Source organism: Cnephaeus nilssonii (genome assembly GCF_951640355.1).
Source record: "Cnephaeus nilssonii genome assembly, chromosome: 5".
In the NCBI taxonomy this organism is placed as follows: Eukaryota; Metazoa; Chordata; class Mammalia; order Chiroptera; family Vespertilionidae; genus Cnephaeus; species Cnephaeus nilssonii.
In genome coordinates this window covers 28,529,157-28,551,113 of record NC_137076.1, presented here as the reverse complement: position 1 = coordinate 28,551,113, position 21,957 = coordinate 28,529,157, and the positions used below count along the sequence as shown (strand labels likewise).

The 21,957-nt window shown below is 46.9% G+C and overlaps 1 protein-coding gene across 1 annotated transcript in view; it reads right to left on the bottom strand.

Annotated features, from left to right (window-relative positions):
* Positions 1-3,134: 3,134 nt before the first annotated feature.
* The window catches only part of SAFB2 (scaffold attachment factor B2), a 38,088-nt gene continuing 19,265 nt past the window's right edge, over positions 3,135-21,957 (bottom strand). Inside the window, exons 12-21 of the mRNA XM_079770496.1 lie at positions 18,516-18,646; positions 17,046-17,137; positions 13,632-13,768; positions 11,533-11,808; positions 10,390-10,530; positions 9,160-9,202; positions 8,031-8,161; positions 4,037-4,149; positions 3,822-3,888; positions 3,135-3,526 (exon numbers count right to left, since the gene is read on the bottom strand). Coding sequence (XP_079626622.1) covers positions 3,376-3,526; positions 3,822-3,888; positions 4,037-4,149; positions 8,031-8,161; positions 9,160-9,202; positions 10,390-10,530; positions 11,533-11,808; positions 13,632-13,768; positions 17,046-17,137; positions 18,516-18,646 — 1,282 coding nt within the window. The 3' untranslated portion in view covers positions 3,135-3,375. The remainder of the gene's footprint in view (positions 3,527-3,821; positions 3,889-4,036; positions 4,150-8,030; positions 8,162-9,159; positions 9,203-10,389; positions 10,531-11,532; positions 11,809-13,631; positions 13,769-17,045; positions 17,138-18,515; positions 18,647-21,957) is intronic.

Below are 21,957 nucleotides of genomic sequence, written 5' to 3'. Positions count from 1 at the left end.
GTCCCTTTCATTTTTCCATTGATTTTTTAGAGTGGAAGGAAGGGAGGGAGGGAAACACTGATGTGAGACACAGTGATTGGTTGCCTCCAGCATGTACCCCGACCAGGGCTGGGGATCCAACCTGAGACCCTTTGGTCCTCAGGTCGACGCTCTAACCACTGAACCCACTGGCCAGGGCAGCAGTCCCTTTTACGTAACAGATATTTTGTTCCACCTCCTCTTTTCTCTCCTGAAATAAAAGTCTGAGTGGATATAATCTAACTACACACAACTTAAAAAAAGGAACAATCCAACCAATGTGATGCACTATCAGATACAGTCAGAAAAAACAAAAAGAATGTCCGACACTGAGCACGATGGTGAGGACCGATTTATTCAGACGATGCCGATCAGGCAGAATCAGCAGGGAGGCAGAGACCCCAGCTCTGCTCACAGAAATGGTGAGCAGCTCTTGGTAAGGTTCTGTACTGAACAATAAGCAATCCTCTCAATTTACCCAGAAGTTGCACCCCTGGGAAAATCCATATGAAGTCCTGGCCCCCAGGACCTCAGAATGTGACCCCATTTTGGAGACAAGGCCTTTGCACAGGTAACATGTCATTAGGGTGACCCTAATCCTGTATGACTGTGTCCTTATAAAAAGGGGACATTTGGATGCAAACACACAGGGAGGCTGGGTAAAGGAGGCAGAGATAGGGTGATGCTTCCACACGGCAAGAATGCCAAAGATTGCCAGTGACCACCAGAAACAGATTCTCCTTCACGGCCTCGGGAGGAATTAGCTCTGCCAACACCTTGATCTTGAACTTCTAGCCTCCATAACGGACACCCTTCAGGGCAAACCAGCTGGCCCCCACCTGTGCACCAGGCCTCTATTCTATCTAATAAAAGAGTAATATACAGATTGGTCATCACTGCAACACACAATATAGCTGCCCCATGTGGTCACAGATCCTGCCCCCATGTGGACACAAGATGGCCACAAGATGGCCAGCAGGAGAGGGCAGTTGGGAGGCACCCGGCCTGCAAGGAAGGGCAGTTGTGAGGGACCAGGCCTGCAAGGGAGGGCAGTTGAGAGGGACCAGGCTTGCAAGGGAGGGCAGTTGGAGGTGATCAACCCTGCAGGAGAGGGCAGTTAGGGGTGACCAGGCCGGCAGAGGAGGGAAGTTGGGGGCAAACAGGCTGGCAGGGGAGCAGTTAAGCATCAACCAGGCTGGCAGCGGAGTGGTTAGGGGGTGATCAGGCTGGCAGGCAGAAGCGGTTAGGGGCAATCAGGAAGGCAGGCAGGCAAGCAGTTAGGAGCCAGCAGTCCTGGATTGTGAGAGGGATGTCCGACTGCCCGTTTACGGGCAGTCGGACATCCCTCCAGGAGTCCCAGATTGGAGAGGGTACAGGCTGGGCTGAGGGACAACCCCCCGCCGTGCACGAATTTCGTGCACCGGGCTTCTAGTATACTAATAAAACAAAGCCGGGCCCTGGCTGGCATGGATCAGTGGTTAGAGTGTCGGCCTGTGCACTTACGGGTCAAGGGTTAGCTTCCTGGTCAAGAGCACGTACCTGGGTTGCAGGTTCAATCCTAGGCCCTGGTTGGGGCACATGTAGGAGGGAGGCAACCAATCGATGTGTCTCTCTCACATCCATGTTTTTCTCTCTCTCCCTCCCTTCCACGCTAAAAATCAATGAAAAAATGTACCTTTTGTTAAAAGGATTAACAAAAAAAGGCCCAGCTAACTAGGAAGGGGCTGTCCAGGGGGAATAGCCTGCAGTTCCCCAAGGCTTCCTCAAGCAGCTTGGTGGCGGTGCCCCAGTTGAGAGCCCTGGTGGCACACTAGGATGCAACTCTGCCTGCCGGAGTAATTGCTCCATTACAGCTACGTGACGACTGCTAAAACTGGTCTCACCCACTACCCCAGGCTAAGTCTGGCTTTTCGTGCCTCAAATGGAAAGCCCAGACTATACTTTGCAGAGACAGACTTCTGTGCAGGAGGCAATATGCCATGTCGCCCCCAGTCCGCAACATGGGGCCGATGTCCTGTCAACCTGTCATTGGAAAACGACTCTACGAACCCTTGCGGTGGGGAAAGCTCACAAAGTGTTTATTTGCAGCAATTCAGACAGACAGGTCACGGAGGGGCCAGCACTGCCTGCCTTTGATGGTGGGGAGGATTTTCAGATTGCTCTTTTAAAACTAAACAGCCCAGCAGGAGCACAGGGTATTCAGGGAGAATTGGCAATTGTTTGGGGCCTGTGGGGTGGCTGTCCCAGTTACCAAGGGAAGGGAATTGAGGTTCCCAGCAGGTAGCACAGTGGATTAACTCTTACCACACTGGACCAGGGCCAGGACTGGTGGGAAGCAAGCCTTCCTCTTGCCCCAGCCTTGTGGCCACCAGACCTCCTACTCATGAGGTGACAGATACGGCTTTTCTGCCCCAACATGCCTGCAGTCCCCCACTCTCTGTGGCAGTTCTGCCTGTGCCGCTGCTCTTCTCCTAGGAGAGGCACCTCACTGTGGTGTCACCCTGGAGGGGCCTGCTCGGACTTGTGATGTGGCACCTCTGCCCAGCCAGGTGCCTTGTTCGGTAGTCTTTAATGAAGAAAACCGGAATCAACTCTATCACAAATGAGGAGACTTCACATGTAAATCTGCACTTCCAGAAAAATGATTGCATCAGGCACACTGAGCCCGTGCCAAGAAGAGGCAGCCCTTTTAGAAGAGCCAGTGTGCTCTGGGGGCTGAGGGCAGCTACCAAGCACTGTAGGGCCCGACACATGTGCCCATCCCTTAGCCAGGCCCCCACACCTCACACCATCACTGGGCGCTGCCCCAGGCACTCTGGCACAGAGAGTGAAGTGACTGGTCAGGGGCTCCACAATGCACACACCCCTCCCCTCAACGAAGAATTCCCAATTCCCACCCCAGCTCTGCCACCTACAAGCTCTAAGACCTTGGGCACGTGATCTAACCCCTGCACCTGGCTCCTTATTTCTCAGATGGGGAGATGATGCCCACTTTATCAACGGTTGGGAGAATTCAAGTATGATGAGCTGGCAGCCACCACCAAGTGTGCAATGGTGGTGCTGAAGGTCAGTACTATTCTTTGCTCTGTAATCACCACAACACACACACACCAGAATGCGAACCGTAAACTTTTATTAATGGAAAATGGAATGCCTCATTACAGAAACCTTGTCTCAAAAATGGCAGAACAAGAACACGCTTATTTTTTAAAAAAAAAAATGAGTTCACATATTACCGAGCTACAACATGGTGGCAGGATTTGTTTTTGCTTCTTAAAAGATTCCACAAGTTCAAGGTAACTGGCTAAGAAATTCAACAGTGCATCTGCCTACCTGAACACGTGGAGGGAGTGGGGTTTAGTAGCGGCGAGTGAAGTGGGGGTATGGATGGGGGTGGGGGTGCGGGACTCTGCTGCCCCGGTCTTGGCCGGCCAGTCCTCCATCTTCCAGTTCTCCACTGGGCACCACGTGGCCCTGGGAATGCCCATCCTGTGCAAAGCCGCCTCGCCTAAGAACAAAGGCACACATTTGTCCCTTGAAGTGCTTTACATTTTCACCATCACATGGCAGCACGCAGCTCTGCAGCCTTCAGAGCCCGCATGGCTTTTTCCGGGTGAGAAACATCATAATTACAGACCACATTCCAGGTCCCTGGAGAGCGTTATTTGCACTAGTTACCAAGAGCTGCTTTTGGGACTTGTTTTCAAAACATTCAACCCAGCAAGTTGATCAAACATGCAAAAAAGGGAGAGGAAGTGAGAAGCAGGAACAAATCAATTTAATGCGGGGACAAAACTTCTTACCCCGACATTCCACCCCGATTGGCCATGTGCCCTGTCCCTGAGGGCCCAGAGAGGCCCCTCTCAGCACCTGGAAGAGAAGAAAGAGTCTGCAAACACTCCCTTCTTGGAAGTCTCTGGAAAAGCTGGGGGGGAAGCTGGCCTGTGGAGAGTCTGGGACTGGCCAACCCTTCCTGGGAGCCCCCCACCCTCACTCATGGGCAGGAGTTAGCCCATACCTAGCCACCTGGCGTGCTCCCGGCCTGCCGTGCCTGCGTCTACCATGCCTGGCCAGGCACGCTCCTGGTGCTCCTCTAGCCTCTGACTGTGCTCCGTCCAGTCACGTCCACCCCTGTACCGAAAGGGAAAAAAAGCAGATACATCCCAGTATGCCTCTAGGGAAGGCTGTGGCATGGCTTCAGCCTTCACACCTTGTACCGAATGCTTCTGAGGGGAGTGGGCAAAGATGGGAACAGACACTTTTCCAAAGGTACACGCATGGCCAATAAGCACACAGGAATGTGTTCCGCATCGGTAACATCTCAACCAGATGATTGAGATGCACCCCCATCCCAGCTACGCCAAGACTCTTTTTTTTTTTTTTTACGCCATGACTCTTATCAGGTCCTGGCCAGGCAGCTCAGTTGGTTAGAATGTTGTCCTGATAAACCAAGGTTGTGGGTTCGATCCCTGGTCAGGCACATACAAGAAACAACCAATGAACACATAAATGGGTGGGGCAACAAATTGATGATCCTCTCTCTCCTTTCTCTTTCTCTCTCTCAAAAAACCAAAAACAAACAAACAAAAAAAACACACAAAAGATCAACCTTAGCAGCTTTGCCTCAGTGGATGGAGTGTCGACCCTTGGACTGAAAGGTTGAGGGTTTGATTCCAGTCAGGCGTCCGATTCTGGTCAGGGGCATGTATCTGGGTTGCAGGCTCAATCCCCGGCCCTGGTTGGGGTGTGTGTGGGAGGCAACCAATCGGTGTGTCTCTCTCATATTGATGTTTCTCTCTCTCTCCCTCCCACTCTCCCACTCTCTCTAAAAATCAATGGAAAAATAACCTCGGGTCAGGATTAAAAAAAAAAATAAAAAAATAAAAAACAACAACAGACTGTAACAAGTGCTGGTGAGGATGTGGAGAAACTGGAACCCTCACATGGCTAGCGGGAACTGAAAATGGGGTAGCCTCCAGGGGAAACAACAGCAGCGGTTCCTCAAAAGGTTCAACTTCTAGGGACCATGGAACCAGCAATGCCCCTCCTAGGTGTCTAGAGAAGGGAACATATGTTAACAAAAACCTGTACATAAATGTTCTGAACCCTTTGCACTCGCTTGCTTTTTTCTCGATTCCTTTATTCTACTCGGGATTTAATTTTTTAAATACCCCAGATTTTATAAAGCGCGGCAGTAGAATAAAAAACGGGAGTTTCTTTTCATACCAACTTATTTATTTGGATTTTTTTATATTTCAAATTATTGATACATTCAAAGAGTAATTTGCACTCGACATCCAAGTGCAAAAGGTTAAAAGCATAATTCATAATAGTCCCCAAACGGAAATAACCCAAGTGTTTGTCCTTCAACTCATGAAAGGATACATAAGAAGTGGTCCATCCATACTGGGGAACATTATGTGACCACGAAAAGGAGTGAAGCGGGAACATTTGAGATCTAGCTTCCCAGCATATGTCATTAGTTTGGCTCAAATCCTATATAATAAAAGGCTAATATGCAAATCGACTGAATAGCAGAACGACCAGTTGCTATGACACACACTGACCACCAGGGGACAGACACTCAACACAGGAGCTGCACGCTGGTGGTCAGTGCACTCCCACAGGGGGAGTGCTGCTCAACCAGAAGCCAGGCTCATGGCTGGTGAGTGCAGAGGCTGTGGCAGGCAGTCGGACATCCCCTGAGGGCTCCTGGACTGCAAGAGGGCACAGGCTGGGCTGAGGCACGCCCCCAGAGTGCACAAATTTTGTGCACCGGGCCTCTAGTAAACTCATAAACTAAAAAGAAAAGAAAAAGTCCTGGCCAGGTAGCTCAGTTGGTTAGAAACACCAAGGTTTCAGGGTCAATCTCCAGTCAGGGCACATATCAGGGGCAACCAATGAATGTACAAATAAGTGGAACAACAAACCAATGTTTCTCTCTCTCTTTCAAAGCAATAAATTAAAACAATGAATGAAGAAGCACTGTCATTCACTATAACGTGGATGAAACTTGAAATCATGATGCACAGAGAGAGAAGCTACACACAAAGGCCACAAAGAATTTGACTCCATTTATGTGAAATTTCCAGAATAGGCACATCCAGAAAAACAGGAAGTAGGTTAGTGATTGCTAGGGGCTGGTGGAGGGGATGGAAAATGATGGGGCCAGGTCAAGGATTTTTTTTTTTAATATATTTTTATTTATTTCAGAGAGGAAGGTGGGGGGGGGGGGGGGAGAGAGAGAGAGAGAGAGAGAGAAAGAGAAACATCACTGATGAGAGAGAATCATCAATTAGTTGCCTCCTTCATGCCCCCTACCCTACCGGGGATCAAGCCTGCAACCCAGGTATGTGCCTCTGACCGGAATCGAATCTGAGACCCTTCAGTCCACAAGCCGACGCTCTACTGGCTGAGCCAAACCAGCTAGGGCAAGGTTTTTTTTTTGTGTGTGTGAAGATATTCTAAAATAGACTGTTATGAACATACAGAAAGCCACTGAATTGTAGATTTTACTTTATTTTTTTTTAATCCTCACCCGAGGATATTTTTCCATTGATTTTTAGGGAGAGTGGAAGAGAGAGGGAAAGAGAGAAACATCGATGTGAGAGAAACACATTGATTGGTTGCCTCTTGCACGAGCCCTGACCAGGGCCCAGGCCAGGGAGGAATCTGCAACCGAGGTACATGCCCTTGACCGGAATCAAACCCGGGACTCTTTGGTCCACAGGCTGATGCTCTTTCCACTGAGCCAAACCAGCTAGGGCGAATTGTACACTTTAAATGGGTGAACTGTATGGCATGTGAACTATGTGCCAAAAAAGCTGTTTGAAAAAGAGCCTGGCTGGTGTGGTTCAGTGGTTGAGCATCGACCAATGTACCAAGAGGTCACTGGTTGATTTCCAGTCAGGTCACATGCCCAGGCTGTGGGCTCAATCCCCAGTAGGGGTCATGTAGGAGAATGCCAATCTCTCTTTCTATCCCTTTCCCTGCCCCTCTCTCTAAAATCAATAAAAACGTATTTTTTAAAAATTGTTTCAGACAGAAATTCTGGGAGATTAAAATCCAAATATGGTCCCATTTTGAGGGCACCAGCAGTCATCATGACTGTCCAGGAATGATAAGACCAAGGCTGAGTCTAGAATGACAAGTGGACTGACCACTGGGCTGACAAGTGTTCAGAGGCAAGAACTAGGAATCCACCAGAGCCCCCAACACGTCTGTGAGGGCAAATGCAAAACTGCTCCCCAAAAGTGAGACCTGAAAGTTTCTAACGTCTGCCAACAAGTGACAGCACCCAGTCAGGCAGTGAGGCTGTTCAGGGCCGTCTCCAGTCTAAGAAAGAAAGTTCTCTCATTTCTATTTCCCACAGGTACTTAAGGAAAATGGTTTAAATGTTAAAGACTGAGTGCTAAGTAGGTTGCTCGGGAAAGCACACTTTGCATTAATCTATCAGACTGAACACCTGAAACCCCACGAGAGATAAAGTAGAACCTTCTGGTATCCAAGATGCTGGCCTTCAAAATTCCTAAGACAATTTTTTGGGGGGAGGTGTGGATGTGGGGGAGTAAAGCTTTACTACTGTCTAGGGCAGTGGTTCTCAACCTTTTTAATGCCGCGACCCTTTAATACAATTCCTCATGTTGTGGTGACCCCCAACCATAAAATTATTTTCGTTGCTACTTCATAACTGTAATTTTGCTACTGTTATGAATCGTAATGTAAATATCTGTGTTTTCCGATGGTCTTAGGCGACCCTGCTAGTGGTTCTCAACCTGTGGGTCGCGACCCACAGGTTGAGAACCACTGCTATAGAGCCTAAGACTCTAAGGGGACAAATCTAAGGAAGACTTCAGGGATGTCTCCTTCAGCAGGCAGGGGCCTTGTGATACAGATGTTCATAACTGGGTGATGCAGGCAACCTGGCAAGGTGCACACAGCCAGTTCATTTTCAGAGGGACGGGCCTCTAGCCAGGGAAGATGCCCACCGCCATCATGGGCTGCCCACTAACCTGGGTGGAGGTGGTGGCCCCCGGCCCTCACTCATCCTCTTGTCTGAGCCGTAGCCCCCCCAGCCATCCCGAGAGTCCCGGCCGTGACGCTCTGGTGGTCCTCCATGGCCATGGCGGTCATCTGAGTAGTGCTGAAAGGCAGAAGGACAGGGCGACTCTAGCTATCTCACTCCCTACAGGCCTGTACAGGTTCACCTCTGGGAGGCCTGTCAACCTATACACACTGCTGGGGTGGGCCAGGGTGGGCCACAGCACCTCTGGCCACTCTGAGGACCTGCCCAGGCCCATTCAGAATCTTGCTAGTTGCTGGATGCTCTGTTTGTGACCCTGACAATACCTGAGGAGCTCTTGGCAGAGCTCTTGGTTCCTTGCTTGGGAACTGAGTCCCTATAGCTCTATCACTGGTGCCACACAAAGTGCCAGCACAAGCCTCTCTGGCCCTGGGAGGTCCACTGAGAAAAGTCACTTCGAGTCTTCCTTGCTGATGACAGGAGGTCCCCTTCCACTGCGCCCCCACTTGACTTCCTCCTTTGCCATCCATCTATGGAGGTGGCACGGCCCCTCAGTAGCTGATACTGGAGGCAAGCGCTGAAGAGAACTTCAGTGCCTTGGCCAACCAGTTCTGTGCTCAGGAATCCAGCACATCTGGGCAGTGATGGAGCTGGTCTACTGTTCTTAGAAAACACACTCCTGTTTTAAGAACTATGCTGCTGATGCCTGTCCCCTGCCTTTCTCCTGGCAGGCTCCCCTTTTCTCTGAACTGACACCTTATGCATCCCTCACCAGGTATCAGCAGATCAGAGCCACTGGGATCCACCCCAGAGGCACCTGAAACACAGGGACCCCGCCCAAACATGGGCTAAATGACCGCCTGACAGGCCGCTAAGCCCCATTTGGGGTACCCACAGTCCCGAGACTCAGAGGCACTCTAAGCAAGCTGGCAACAAGAGCTACTTGCAGTTTCTGCTAGATAAAATGAAACAAGAACAAGCCCTATGCATCTGAACAAAGCCTCCACTTATCAGAAATCAAGCAATTCTGCGTGTTATTTGTTCTCCAGAATGCCGTGTCCATGCTCCCCCGCCCACCCAGACACAGAGCAGGCACCCAATGTCTGGATGTTACTCACCTGTCCATCTCGCTCTCCCATCACTGTCCTTGAGCCCTCCCTCCTGAAAAAAATAAAATAAAATCTAATTCCAATGGCAGCTGATGGTACCATACAACATTTCTACAGGTCCCACAAAAGCCACAATTGGGGTACTCATTCTATTTCCCCATGTAAGAACTGCCTGATTTAAAAAAAAAAAAAAAAAAAAAAAGCTGGCTCACATCTTTCCCTGGGGGTGGGAGTAAAGTCAGATCCTAAGAAGGTGGAAATATTAATTTTACTGAAATACCCTGGAGGGAAGGGTCTCAGAAGCAGATACCCCTGAATGAAGCTAAGGCTTCATTTACCTATGGCCTGGTAACAGGGAAACCTAACCTCTGGCTCAACACATTTGATTCACACCAAATATCAAACCAACTCCAGCCACAATGAATTAAATAAGTAGCTTTTTAGCCACATTTTCCCTTCCCTTACAGAGAGCTAATGAATGGTGAAATGGCTCCAGGATATGCAGCCCAGGGGAGCCCAATGGGATTTCTCCCAAAAAGGGAGAACTCTTCAACTGGAAAAGTGAGGGCTGTCTTCCTAATCTAGTCCTCATTAAATAAGGCATGGTAAAGAAAAAACACTGGCTAAAAAACCCACCCTGACCTTCAAAACACAAACAAGGCCCAATGAGAACTGTCCCACATTCTCTGGTCAGTTCTCTTGGTAGTTTGCTGGCAAAGAAACCTACACCTGTCAGTAAACCCTCCTGCCCACTCTGCCTTCACCAGCTCAGGCAGGTCACACCTCTTCTAAAAACTGCTTCCTCATCTGTGTGTATTAACTGCTTCTCCCTCGCTATGCAAAAGGCAAAGGGAATTAGATCGGGTGATAGTGAATCTTGGGGGCTGGTGCTGACGCGAGAGACAGGGAGGAATCACCAGGGAGGTGTGAAACCCAGAGCCTGGGCCACCCCCAAGAGAGCTGAGTGTTGGGGAATTCTGAGGCTCAGGTCCTGCCTAGGGCCCCATCCATCCTCTCCGTGCAAAGGACAGTGGATGAAATGAGGTCTGGGGGACCGTTTTTGCCAGACAAGTCCCGGATGCCGTAACTGGCCACGATTCCAACACTTTGCTCAAGGCCTGTTTCTAAATCCCATGTGTGGCTGGTCAAACCCTACCCACTAGGACATCACAAGTATATTGGACATTAAGAGAACAGAGGGAGACCTGTCTCTTCTGCAAAAAGGGGGTGGGGTCTGACCTGTCGACCGCATGGTCCTGGTACTGGCCTCGGTTTCGATGGTCAAAGTCGTGGAAACGGTGATCGTACCGAGGGAAATCCGGTCGGTACCTGTCCTCCAGGGCCACACGTTTTCCTTCTGGCCAATAGGCATCATCTCGCCTGTTTTAAAAAGGATGCAAATTTTACTTATGAAAGAGAACAAAGGGAAAAAGAGAGTGAAGGTGGGGAGGGGAGCTCTCTCTCCAGACCCAGCATCATTTAAAATGTACTGCAGGGCTAATCGCTAAACATCCAATCACTATCACTTTGATTTGATAAATTAATATTCCCAAAACTGCCAAGAGGCATGAGTATTCTCATCTGACAATTCTGAAAATCAGACCGCTGTGAGCTAATTGTGTCATAACACTGTTAATACCTTGATCCCCACCTGAGTTCAAATGCAAGTGAAATAAAATACTTGATTCTTCAGGACTGTTATTCTGAGGTGCCACATTTTCAGCTTCCCATCTTCTATAACCTGAACCTCCCCGAGATTTATGCAAAAGGCAAAGGGAATTAGATCGGGTGATAGTGAACTACATACAGCTTAGGACAGCATCCAATTATCTTCTTCCTGATTTTTACCAGAAAACTAGGCTCATGGGTGGTGAGGTAATGGGTGACTGACAATTAAGCAGCTCAGAGAAGCTAGAGACCAATAAACCTACTTTTAAAACAGAAGGCAATGTCCTTTTCCACAGTGCCAACTCTGTGCCTTTCCCCCTACAAGGACACGATATGGAGTGGCGGCCGTGGCCAATGCGGGCCTAATGCACGCTTGGTCACCTCCTGCAACAGCACTTGGAGGGTGGTGATGCTCCACCAGGAATCACAGTGCAAATAATGGCACAGCCTAAGTGAAAGCATCACAAACCCTTCAGCACTGGAACTATCAAGATTCTCCATGAACTCAGTTGGGGAGAAAGTTGCATAGCCAGGAGATTGTGACATTAAACTACACACACTCATGGTGGTGAGGGCAACGAGTTCTGGACAGGTGTCCAAATTTCGTGTTAAATAGCCCTGATTCTCCAACACTCAAATGGACAGCAGCCGAAGCAGCTCCTGGAATGGGAAGAGAGGCAACACCTCTAGGCCACAGGTGGGCTGGATCCTTACCTCCCATCATCATGGGGCCTCCGGAGCCCCTGCCGCTGCTCATAGCGTAGCTGTTCCTGCTGACGCCGCAGCTCCTCACGCTCACGGTGAATGCGCTCCTGCTCCTTTCTGCGCTCACGCTCCACTCGCATACGCTCTCGTTCCAGCCGTTCCCGCTCCATGCGCTCCCGCTCCAGGAGGTGACGCTGGCACTCAAGCTCCATGCGCTCCCGGTGCAGCCGTGCCTTCTCCTTCCAGGCCTCCAGGCGTTGCTCCCGCTCACGCTGCTCGCGCTCTCTGCAGGGACACAGCAAGGCCACTCTGAAGGGAGGTCCCTGGCCATTGAGGCACCGTCCTACAAAGGGGCCAGGATACCTCCACCTGGCCATTCTGGGTTTCTTGGATGCTCACTGGTTTGGGCCCAGGCTATAGGGGGCAGGTGCTTACCCACTCGCACTAAGTTGCTTAGAACAGCCAGAAGCCCCAATGTCCAAACTTGCCCTTTCTCAAAAAAGCAAAGACAGAGGTGGGCTGGGAGGGACCAGCAGGGAGACACAGAGCTCAGGTCCAGGCCAGGAGGACTTGGCTCAAAGGCCCCCAAATAAAGCCACACATCAGTAAGGTGGAGAAAAATCAGAAAAGCAAAGGGTAACTGCTGTGTAAACAGAGAAAACCCTTAAGAAGCAATTATAGTAGCCGAAATCGGTTTGGCTCAGTGGATAGAGCGTCGGCCTTCGGACTGAAAGGTCCCAGGTTCGATTCTGGTCAAGGGCATGTACCTTGGTTGTGGGCACATCCCCAGTGGGGGTTGTGCAAGAGGCAGCTGATCGATGTTTCTCTCTCATCGATGTTTCTAACTCTCTATCCCTCTCTCTTCCTCTCTATAAAAAAATCAATAAAATATATTTTTTTTTAAAAAAGAAGCAATTATAGTAGCTTTCCCTGAGGGTAAAAGGGTACTCTGTCGCAGATTAATGCTGTAAATGAGCCACCTCTTTTCTACATCTTCCCCCTAAAAACACTGTATTTTGAAATGTGTCATTTTGAATAGACCTAGGAAGGTGTGGGGATAGGCGAAGGCTAGTGAGGTGATTGTATGCTGGCCTGGCACCGGCAGCTGGGACCAAGGTCTCATGTCCTCAGTCACGGCACACCAGGAGCTGAGCAGAGACTGGGACCACCCTCTCTGTGTGAGAAGAGGACATGCTGTCGCTTTTCTCACATCCCACCAGTGCCTGGAAAGGCTCCAAACCAAGCATGAGCGAGATGGAAGCAAAATACCTCTGGAATGGGATCAAAAGGCTTCTCAATGTGCTTTTATTTTCTAAAGTGACACAGGCAGGAGCTGAAATCACATGACTTCAGATAAAAGCAAACGTAGCATAACTTAAGAGGTTTGTAAGTGATCTGCTTTAGTTCAAGAAAGTTCTCCAAACACCATGATGTAAACCTTTTGTTTCATGGAACAACACTGGAAGGAAATGTCAAGGGGGCTCCAGATGTCTTGACATGATATGGCAGAACACAGAAGTGGAAATGACAGGCTTACTTCAATAAACTATCTTCTTAATAAAAGGTGAGAGGGCAAAGAACACGACTGCGACCCCTGCTGCCTGAAAAGGCCATAACCGCAGACATCCAGGGGTGAAGAGGCCACTCATGTAACATCTCCAATAAAACTGCCACATTCCTTGGTTGCCTTTTTTAAAAAAATCTCACTCATTTATGTACATTTCCAGAGGGTGACTGAGGCCTCGACACTTGGGACCCTTCCATCAAAGCCATCCCTGGGTGAGCTCCACGGGCCAGGGTCCACCGTCAGCCAGAGGAAATGCTCAGCAGAAATGGGCTTTTGATGGTGGGATGGTAAACACACATTCAATATACAGATGATGTATTGTAGAATTGTATACCTGAAACCTATATAATTTTATAAAGCAATGTTACCCAAATAAATTCATTTTTTAAAAAAGGGGCTTTTGATGAATATCATACTGTCCTTTTGGCCCCAGGGAAACACACAAGATGGCCTGCAAGCCCAGGCTACAGAGGAGACTCACTTGGGGAGAAAGGACAACAATCCCCAGAGCAGACCAGCAGCCTGGCTCCGCCCCACTCACCGCCGCCTCTCCGACTCTCGGATTTCCCGCTCCCACTGCCTCTGGCGCTCTCGCTCCCTTTGCTCTTTGATTTTGTCAAATGATAAGATGTCTCTCTTCTCTTTGCTTTCTGATTTTCGATCCTGACTCTTGGAGCTCTGTTCACCAAAATTGGTTTATTAATGTCAGAAAAATGACTACAACAAATGCACAATGAAAGTTAAATATACATTATCTGGATTAAACTAAGATTCTTCTGTCGCACTCAGGTTACATGGAGGCCCCAGCACAGGCCGCTTCATTCCACATCCGAGTCACATTGCTCACCCCATAATCTGTCTTTAATTTTTCTTTAAATTGCTTTTAGAGAGGTGGGGGGAAGGAGGGAGAACAATTTGTTGTTCCACTTATGTACTCACCTGTTGATTCTTGTATGTGCCCTGACTGGGGATCAAACCCACAACCTTGGTGTGTCGGGACGATGCTCTAACTGACCTACCGGGCTAGGGCCCTATAGTCTGGCTTTTAAACCTTGTAAGCAAAGGATATTAAGGGAAGAGAAAAGATGGGATGGAACCTCAGAAAACCTACAGGCAGTTTTTCTAGTGTAGCAGAGCCACATGGCCCCTTCATTCACTGGGGGGCAGCTGTAGAGCCAGCTGTTTGGACAGTAAGATGAAGGACTACATCTTTCACTTCTCAAGTGCTAAGTCAGGGCTCAGGCAGGCAGCCTTAAAAGAGAATAATCCGCCAAAACCGGTTTGGCTCAGTGGATAGAGCGTCGGCCTGCGGACTGAAAGGTCCCAGGTTCGATTCCAGTCAAAGGCATGTACCTTGGTTGTGGGCACATCCCCAGTAGGGGGTGTGCAAGAGGCAGCTGATCGATGATTCTCTCTCATCGATGTTTCTAATTCTCTATCCCTCTCTCTTCCTCTCTGTAAAAAAATCAATTAAATATATTAAAAAAAAAAAGAGAGAATAATCCAAGGTACTGTACTGTAAAGTTCACTCCCAATAATGTAGAAAAGATTAATGGGTGACTTGCCTATTCTATTTCTGGCATAAGGTAGAAAACAATGATGGCCAACTAACATCTTTAAGGCTCTCAGAGGCTGAGACACCCAAGACTGGCCACAAATCAGACTCTCCCAGGAAGCTTTCACATAGCCCAGAACCCAGGGCCTCCTACACAGGACAGGGTCTGGAACACCACATTTTTAAAAAGCTGCTCTGTCCTGGCCCGTGTGGCTCAGTTGGTTAAGGGTGTCATCTTGTACACTAAAAGGTTGCGCTGGTTCAATTACTGGTCAGAACACATACTTGAGCTGCAGATTCAATCCCTGGTGGGGGCATGCAGGAGGCAGCTGATCAATGTTTTGTTCTCACATAGATGTTTCTCTCTCTCTCTCCCCCTCTCCCTTCCTCTTCCTCTAAAAATCAATTAAAAATCTTAAAAGAAAATGCTGTTCAGCTTAATTTCTTAATTAGCCCACACAGGGGGTTAAAAAAAAAATCAATGAAAGACAAAGTAACCTGGAAGGAAGATGGGCAAAGATTAGAACCAGCTCTTCTACTAAAAAAAGACTGTGGGGGGTGGGGAGAACAGAGAGGGACATACAAATAGAGGACAGATGCACCCCCAAAACATCATAGGACACTCTTCACCTACGAGACGGGCAGAGTTTAAAGTGTAATCACACACACTGCAGGTTGGAATGAGGAGGGACAGCCACTCTAGGTTCTGGGGGAAGGATATGATCTAGTGCAGAGACCAGCAGGCACCGCAGTCCTCAAATTGTACTCCTGGTCACAACATGGCCTCGCCACTTACTGGTGACTCAGCACAAGCTCCGCACCCCAGGAATGTCAGCATCCTCTGTAACTTTCTGAAGGGCACCTGATAACATCTAATACAAACAACAACACACATACACCTTTGGACCTAGCAATCCTACTGACAGGTGGTTACAAGCCTGCCAAGAGGCAGGCATAGGAAGGCTGCCCACAGCAGTTTTCAATAGCGGGACATGTCCATCTACACTAGCAATTAAATGTCTTAGCACTGCATACACACTGTACGTCGACACCATCTTCCTGGCTTTGATATTGTGCTACAGTTACAGGAAATAATATCACTGGGCAAAACTGGGTGACGGACACATGGGACCTCTGTCCTATTCTTTACAGCTCCCTGTGAATCTACAATAATTTCAAAATTAAATTAGAAAGCAGCACTGTATATCTCAGTATATTATGCAAAAAAGGTGTCCAAGAGCAAGTTATAGGAACCCGTTAGTGGTGGTGTTTCAGAGCATATACAGTGTGTTGTGTGTACAGTATTGTGAGAGAAGTGTGAGAAGCCCATGCAGAAAAGAGGCTTATGTTGTGCCTTCTTATACTATCTGAATGCTTTAATCACATTTACATCACTACTACATTTTTTTTTAACATCAGTTATCTGAGTGGTAAGTTTATGGGTCTTTTTTGTTTATTTCTCTGTATTTTATGATTTCCATGTAGCCCATAGAAAAAATGGCATTAGGAACTGCTCTCTATGGAATTTAAATGTTAATTTAAAACTTAAGTCTTAACAACACAAAGTATTTTTGGGTGAATCATAAAAAGTGTATTCACTGAAAAAGTGTTGCTCTCCTCATTAACGTATTAGCTGGAATCTTCATCTGGGAAACAGAGGGTTTGTTTTCCAGACTGGAAGAGCAAAATGAGAGGCCCCTAGCTTGTCCAGCTATGTGCATAAGTTAATAAGCAATGTAACTCGTTGTCTGATGACATGACAGTCAGTTTTAGGGTGGACTCCACTTTTCTTTTTGGTTAATTTAATAGAAAATCAACTAAAGAAAATGAATAAACTGCTATTAGATTAGCCAAAAGAGTAGAAGCTGCCTCCTATTTGGAAAGCCTGGGTGTTGTCCTTCCAGCTCTGTCATTGGGAATCAGTTCTCCTAGAACCATGGTCAGCAAACTGCGGCTCGCGAGCCACATGCGGCTCTTTGGCCCCTTGAGTGTGGCTCTTCCACAAAATACCACGGCCTGGGCGAGTCTATTTTGAAGAAGTGGCATTAGAAGAAGTTTAAGTTTAAAAAATTTGGCTCTCAAAAGAAATTTCAATCGTTGTCCTGTTGATATTTGGCTCTGGTGACTAATGAGTTTGCCGACCACTGTCCTAAAAGATGGTATAACCTGACAAAGAATCAAAGAAGGGCGAACACATTTCTGGAAAGCAAACATGGGTAAGCATCGTTCTGAAATAAGTTCTAGAATCTAATTTCATGTTTCTATGCATAATCTAAAGAGTTAACAATATGCCTCCCAAGGACTTCAAAGAACTCTTAAAATGTTAAAGGCCAAACAATGTTGTTTTCATAAATGCAAATAAAAAACGACTGGCCTTGAGATGACAGAAGCAATACTCACTCTTTCTTTTGACCTGCTTGTGGTTTTCACACTAATGACAGGCTCTCCTTTTGATTTATCCATTACTACTGTCCGTTCCATTCCTCTGCTTCCTTCAGGGAAAAAACACAGCAATCTGTGAAAATGTGCTGATGTACACAAGCCAGCTGGGGGCTCTTGCCTCGCCCCCGCCCCCAGCTGTCAAGTGACTAATGCTAACGCTAAAGCCTTTGTGTCCTGTCCCTGTCTTCATGATGATATAAAAATTGATGTTTCTCTCTCTCTCTTTCTCTCCCTTCCACTCTCTCTAAAAACCAAAGGAAAGAATATCCTCTAGCGAGGATTACCAAAAAAGAAGCACTACCAATATGACTACACTGGGTGGAAACCAGTTGGCAAACCCAAACACGACTTTGCTCATCTAGAATGGACTTGCCTGCATCTTACAACTTAAATCTGAGTCAAAGTGCATTCTGCAACATGTACACAAACACATCCCACCTATAGGCTTGTTTCCTTTATCCCTCATACTCAATCCTAGTGGCTCCAGGATAACCAATTTCAATTTTTATTCCTACCACACATTGTGGAATGCTCTGCATAACCCAGGCTCTTGTGCTCTGAATTAGATACTGCTGGCTCCGAGGGAGCCCCTCCCCACCCCCACGAGTGAGCTTCCCTTCATCCATCTTCAGCAATAAAGGCTCTACACCAATTCTTCCTCTTCACAGCAAGCTAAGCAGGCTCTAACTGCCAGAACAACCATGGATTTAGGGAAATTTGCAATACTCCAGGAACATTTTAAAAACACGTTCCTCATGAGACTGCTGGCAAATTACCCCAATGATTAAGATCTAACTTGTAATGCACTGCACCAAATCCCAGTGCTCCAGATGGTCAGGTTTTGTTTCTGGTTTTCTTTTTTGAGAAGGGGAAGGGATGGGCTTTTTTTTTTTTTTTTTTTTTTTGCCACAAAACATTCTGTGGAGCCTCATGCAAATCTGAAGATGCAGAGTGCAAGGAATTTTTATAAAATGACAACAGAGGTGGCACACTATAAGTGCAACTGCTCCTGCTCCACAGTCTACAGACATAAGATTTTCATTTGATCTGGCTTTACCATACAGGCAAGAAAAATAAGATTACACACCTATAGAATTGTACTGAATTAGTTACAAGAACTAGGACATACCCCTCTGGCAACCCCCCACTCTTTTCTGTTAAAGACTCAGGAAAAAGAAGAACCCAGGTCACTGAGCTGCCAGTAAAGTTAAATCACTGACCAGAATATCTCTGCATTTCTGCTGTTGTGTAGAAACTCCTTTAAGCCACCTCATCACCTGAGGCTCTGTTGCTTTAGTGGCTTTTTATGAGCAGCAAAACTAAGCAAAGTCACTAAAAAGCTCGCTGTACTTACTTGATCTATTATGACACCCACCAGCCCATTCTGACAGGCTCTTCCCCCCTCATGAACACTTAGCCTCTAATCACCTGATTTGGTGACTCTGGACCGATTTGTAGTTCCTGGTTTTAGCTCGTCTTCGTCTTTTTCCTCCTTTTTAATGTCTTCAGGCCTTTTTCCCTCCTTTTTTTCCATCTTCTCTTCCTTCTTAATTACAGTTCTATATAAAAACATGGTTATCAAACTTGAGTTCCTGAGACTCTAATAGGAGCAGTTTGCTCGCTCAGATTGATGCACAAAACAAACCAGGCGAGCAGCAAGTAGATGGGGAGAATTATTTGAAAACTGTGGTAATATTCAGACACAGCCCCTATTCCCACTTAAGTTATCTGTCACATCTCAAAATATGCAGGATAAAACTGCAAGCTCATGAGGATGTTTTCCCAAGATGCTAGAAGCACTTATATATATGACAGGTATGCAAGTATACATGATGGAAGAATGCCTGTGAAAAACTATTTTCAAATGTCTCATTTTGAAACATTTTGTATATGTGGAATAGTAAGTTTTATAGGGAAAAATTTTCCCCAAACAGGTATAGTATAATATAGAATTGAGGTACAGTACCAGAACGGACATTCCTACAACACGAAGCAGTGAGCCACCTACCCACTAACACTTGTACCTGGCAATATCTGCATACTTTGAGGAGTTAAAATGCTATTAGCCCAGCCAGCGTGGTTCAGTGGTTGAGCGTTGCCCTATGAACCAGGTCACAGTCTGATTCCCAGTCAGAGCACATGCCCAGGTTGTGGGCTCAATCCCCAGCGTAGGGCATGCAGAAGGTAGCCGATCAATGATTCTCACTCATCATTGATGTTTCTATCTTTCCCTTCCTCTCTGAAATAAAAAAAAAAAAAAATTTAAAAATAAAATAAAATGCTGTGTTATATGCCAGCAAATACGGAAACTAACATTTCAACCAAAGGCAGTTTTGTTTTTTAGAGAGAGAGGGAGGGAGAGGGAGAGATAGAAACATTGATGAGAGAGAAACATTGATCAGGTGACTCCTGACACCCCCTGCTAAAGATTAAGCACGAAACCCAGGCATGTGGCCTGATGGGGAATTGAACCAGTGACTTCTTGGTGCATAGGTGGATACTCAACCACTGAATCACACCAGCCAGGCCAGTTTTATTTTTATATTTTTACTAGAGGCCTGGTACACGAAATTCATACACGGGTAGGGTCCCTAGGCCTGGCTGGTGATCAGAGCCTATCTGTGGGGCGACTGGTGGGGCAATGTGGGGGGGGGGGGGCCCCACTGGCCTGGGGCCTGCGGGCAGCTCCTGCGCTGAGCATCTGCCCCTTGGTGGTCAGTGCAAGTCATAGCGACGAGTTGTTCTGCCGTTCTGTCGATTTGCATATTAGGCTTTTATTATATAGGACTGCTTTCAGAGAGGAAGAGAAAGGAAGAGATAGAAACATCATTGACAGAGAATCATTGATCGGCTGCCTCCTGCACACCCACTCATGGGGATTCAAGCCTGCAACCCAGGCATGTGCCCTAAGAATCAAACTGTGACCTCATGTTTCATAGGCCAATGCTCAACCTTTGAGCCATACTGTCCAGGCAAGGCAGTTTTATTCTAAGCAGTGAAATAAATCATTGTTTCCATTTAAAATGTCTTCCATATTTCTTAATGCTGTCTGTCTCAGGCAATTAAATTCTAGTCATTAAATGCCCACCATGTGCCAAGCTCCAGGACAGGAAAGCCAGGTCCCACTAGAATCTAAGACCATCGGAAAACACAGATATTTACATTACGATTCATAACAGTAGCAAAATTACAGTTATGAAGTAGCAACGAAAATAATTTTATGGTTGGGGGTCACCACAACATGAGGAACTGTATTAAAGAGTTGCGGCATTAGAAAGGTTGAGAACCACTGCACTAGGTTCTCTAACTAGCACTTCTTGCCCTCTTTTCCCTACAACCTGAGCAGAGTTCACACTGGCCGAAGAAACCCCTCTCAGTTCACTCTTCCTTTCTCCTAGACTTCCACAGCACAAAGCTGTGTCTTTAAATTAATATTCATTTTGAGAAAAACTTTCAATCTTAAGGTTTTAAAAATGTAAGGACATACCATAATCATGGATGGTGTGTACCAAAATTGACAATTGTAATTTTTTAATGTATTTTATTGATTTTTTACAGAGAGGAAGGGAGAGGGATAGAGAGTTAGAAACATCGATGAGAGAGAAACATTGATCAGCTGCCTCCTGCACAGCCCCTACTGGGGATGTGCCCGCAACCATGGTACATGCCCTTGACCAGAATCGAACCTGGGACCCTTGAGTTCGCAGGCTGACGCTCTATCCACTGAGCCAAACCAGTTAGGGCTGTAAATGTTTTTAACATACTGGTTTCTTTTTTTTTTTTTTTTTAAGTCCTCATTCGAGGATATTTTTTCCATTGATTTCTAGAGAGTGGAAGGGAGAGAGGAGGTGGAGAAACATTGATGTCAGAGATATACCTCAATTGGTTGCCTCCAGCACATGCCCCTACCAGGGCTGGGGAACCTGCAACTGAGGTACGTGCCCTTTGACCTGGAATCAAACACTTGACCCTTTGGTCCCCAGGCAGATGAGAAAAAACCAACCAGGGCAGGTTTCCCTTACAATACAATACTATAGATGCAGTGAATGTCACAGATACACTTGTCCCATCACCACCCATGGTGCCCTAACTGTCAATCATTTGGCTCACCTCGCGAACCTTTATGGGTACTTTCACATAACCCTGAAGATCTTCAGGGATGTTTTACATTTCTGAAGACTAACATACTGGGATGGGCCTTGATATGTTGCTCTTTAGCGCTTTTCACCTCATGCTTTAAAGCAGCGATTTTCAGCTCATGGCACACACAAACTAATTACTAAAATGCTGCCGCACACCAAAAAATGTATTTTTTTTGCCAATGTGACAAAGAGAGAAAAAAAAAAGGTATGATTTTCATTCATTCAAACCGGACGGCTATTGGTGAGTTAGTTGGCTGTTGTCATTTTTAATTTTGACAATCTAAGGGAAAAGAGGTCAATACCCTTGACTAAGTAGTCAGGTATTGCATGTTTTAAACATTCTTGCAGCACACCGGTTGAAAAATCACTGCTTGAAAGGTTAGTCTGGCCCAGTCGGTGTGGCTCAGTGGTTGAGTACTGACCTATGAACCATAATTCCCAGTCAGGGAACATGCCAGGAGGCAGCTGATGAATGATTCTCGCTCATCATTGATGTTTCAATCTCTCTCTCCCTCTCCCTGCTTCTCTAAAATCAATACAATTTTTTTTTTTTAAAGGTTAGTCTGTGTGGATTCATACACAGATCTGGTTCCTTTCAGCTGCTACACAACAGTGCACAGTTATTTCCATTTCCCTTATGATAGACTAGAGATTGGTTCCAGTGGCCATATGACTGCAAATAAAGCCACCATGAATCATCTCTGATGTACCTCTTCCACTATTCTGCA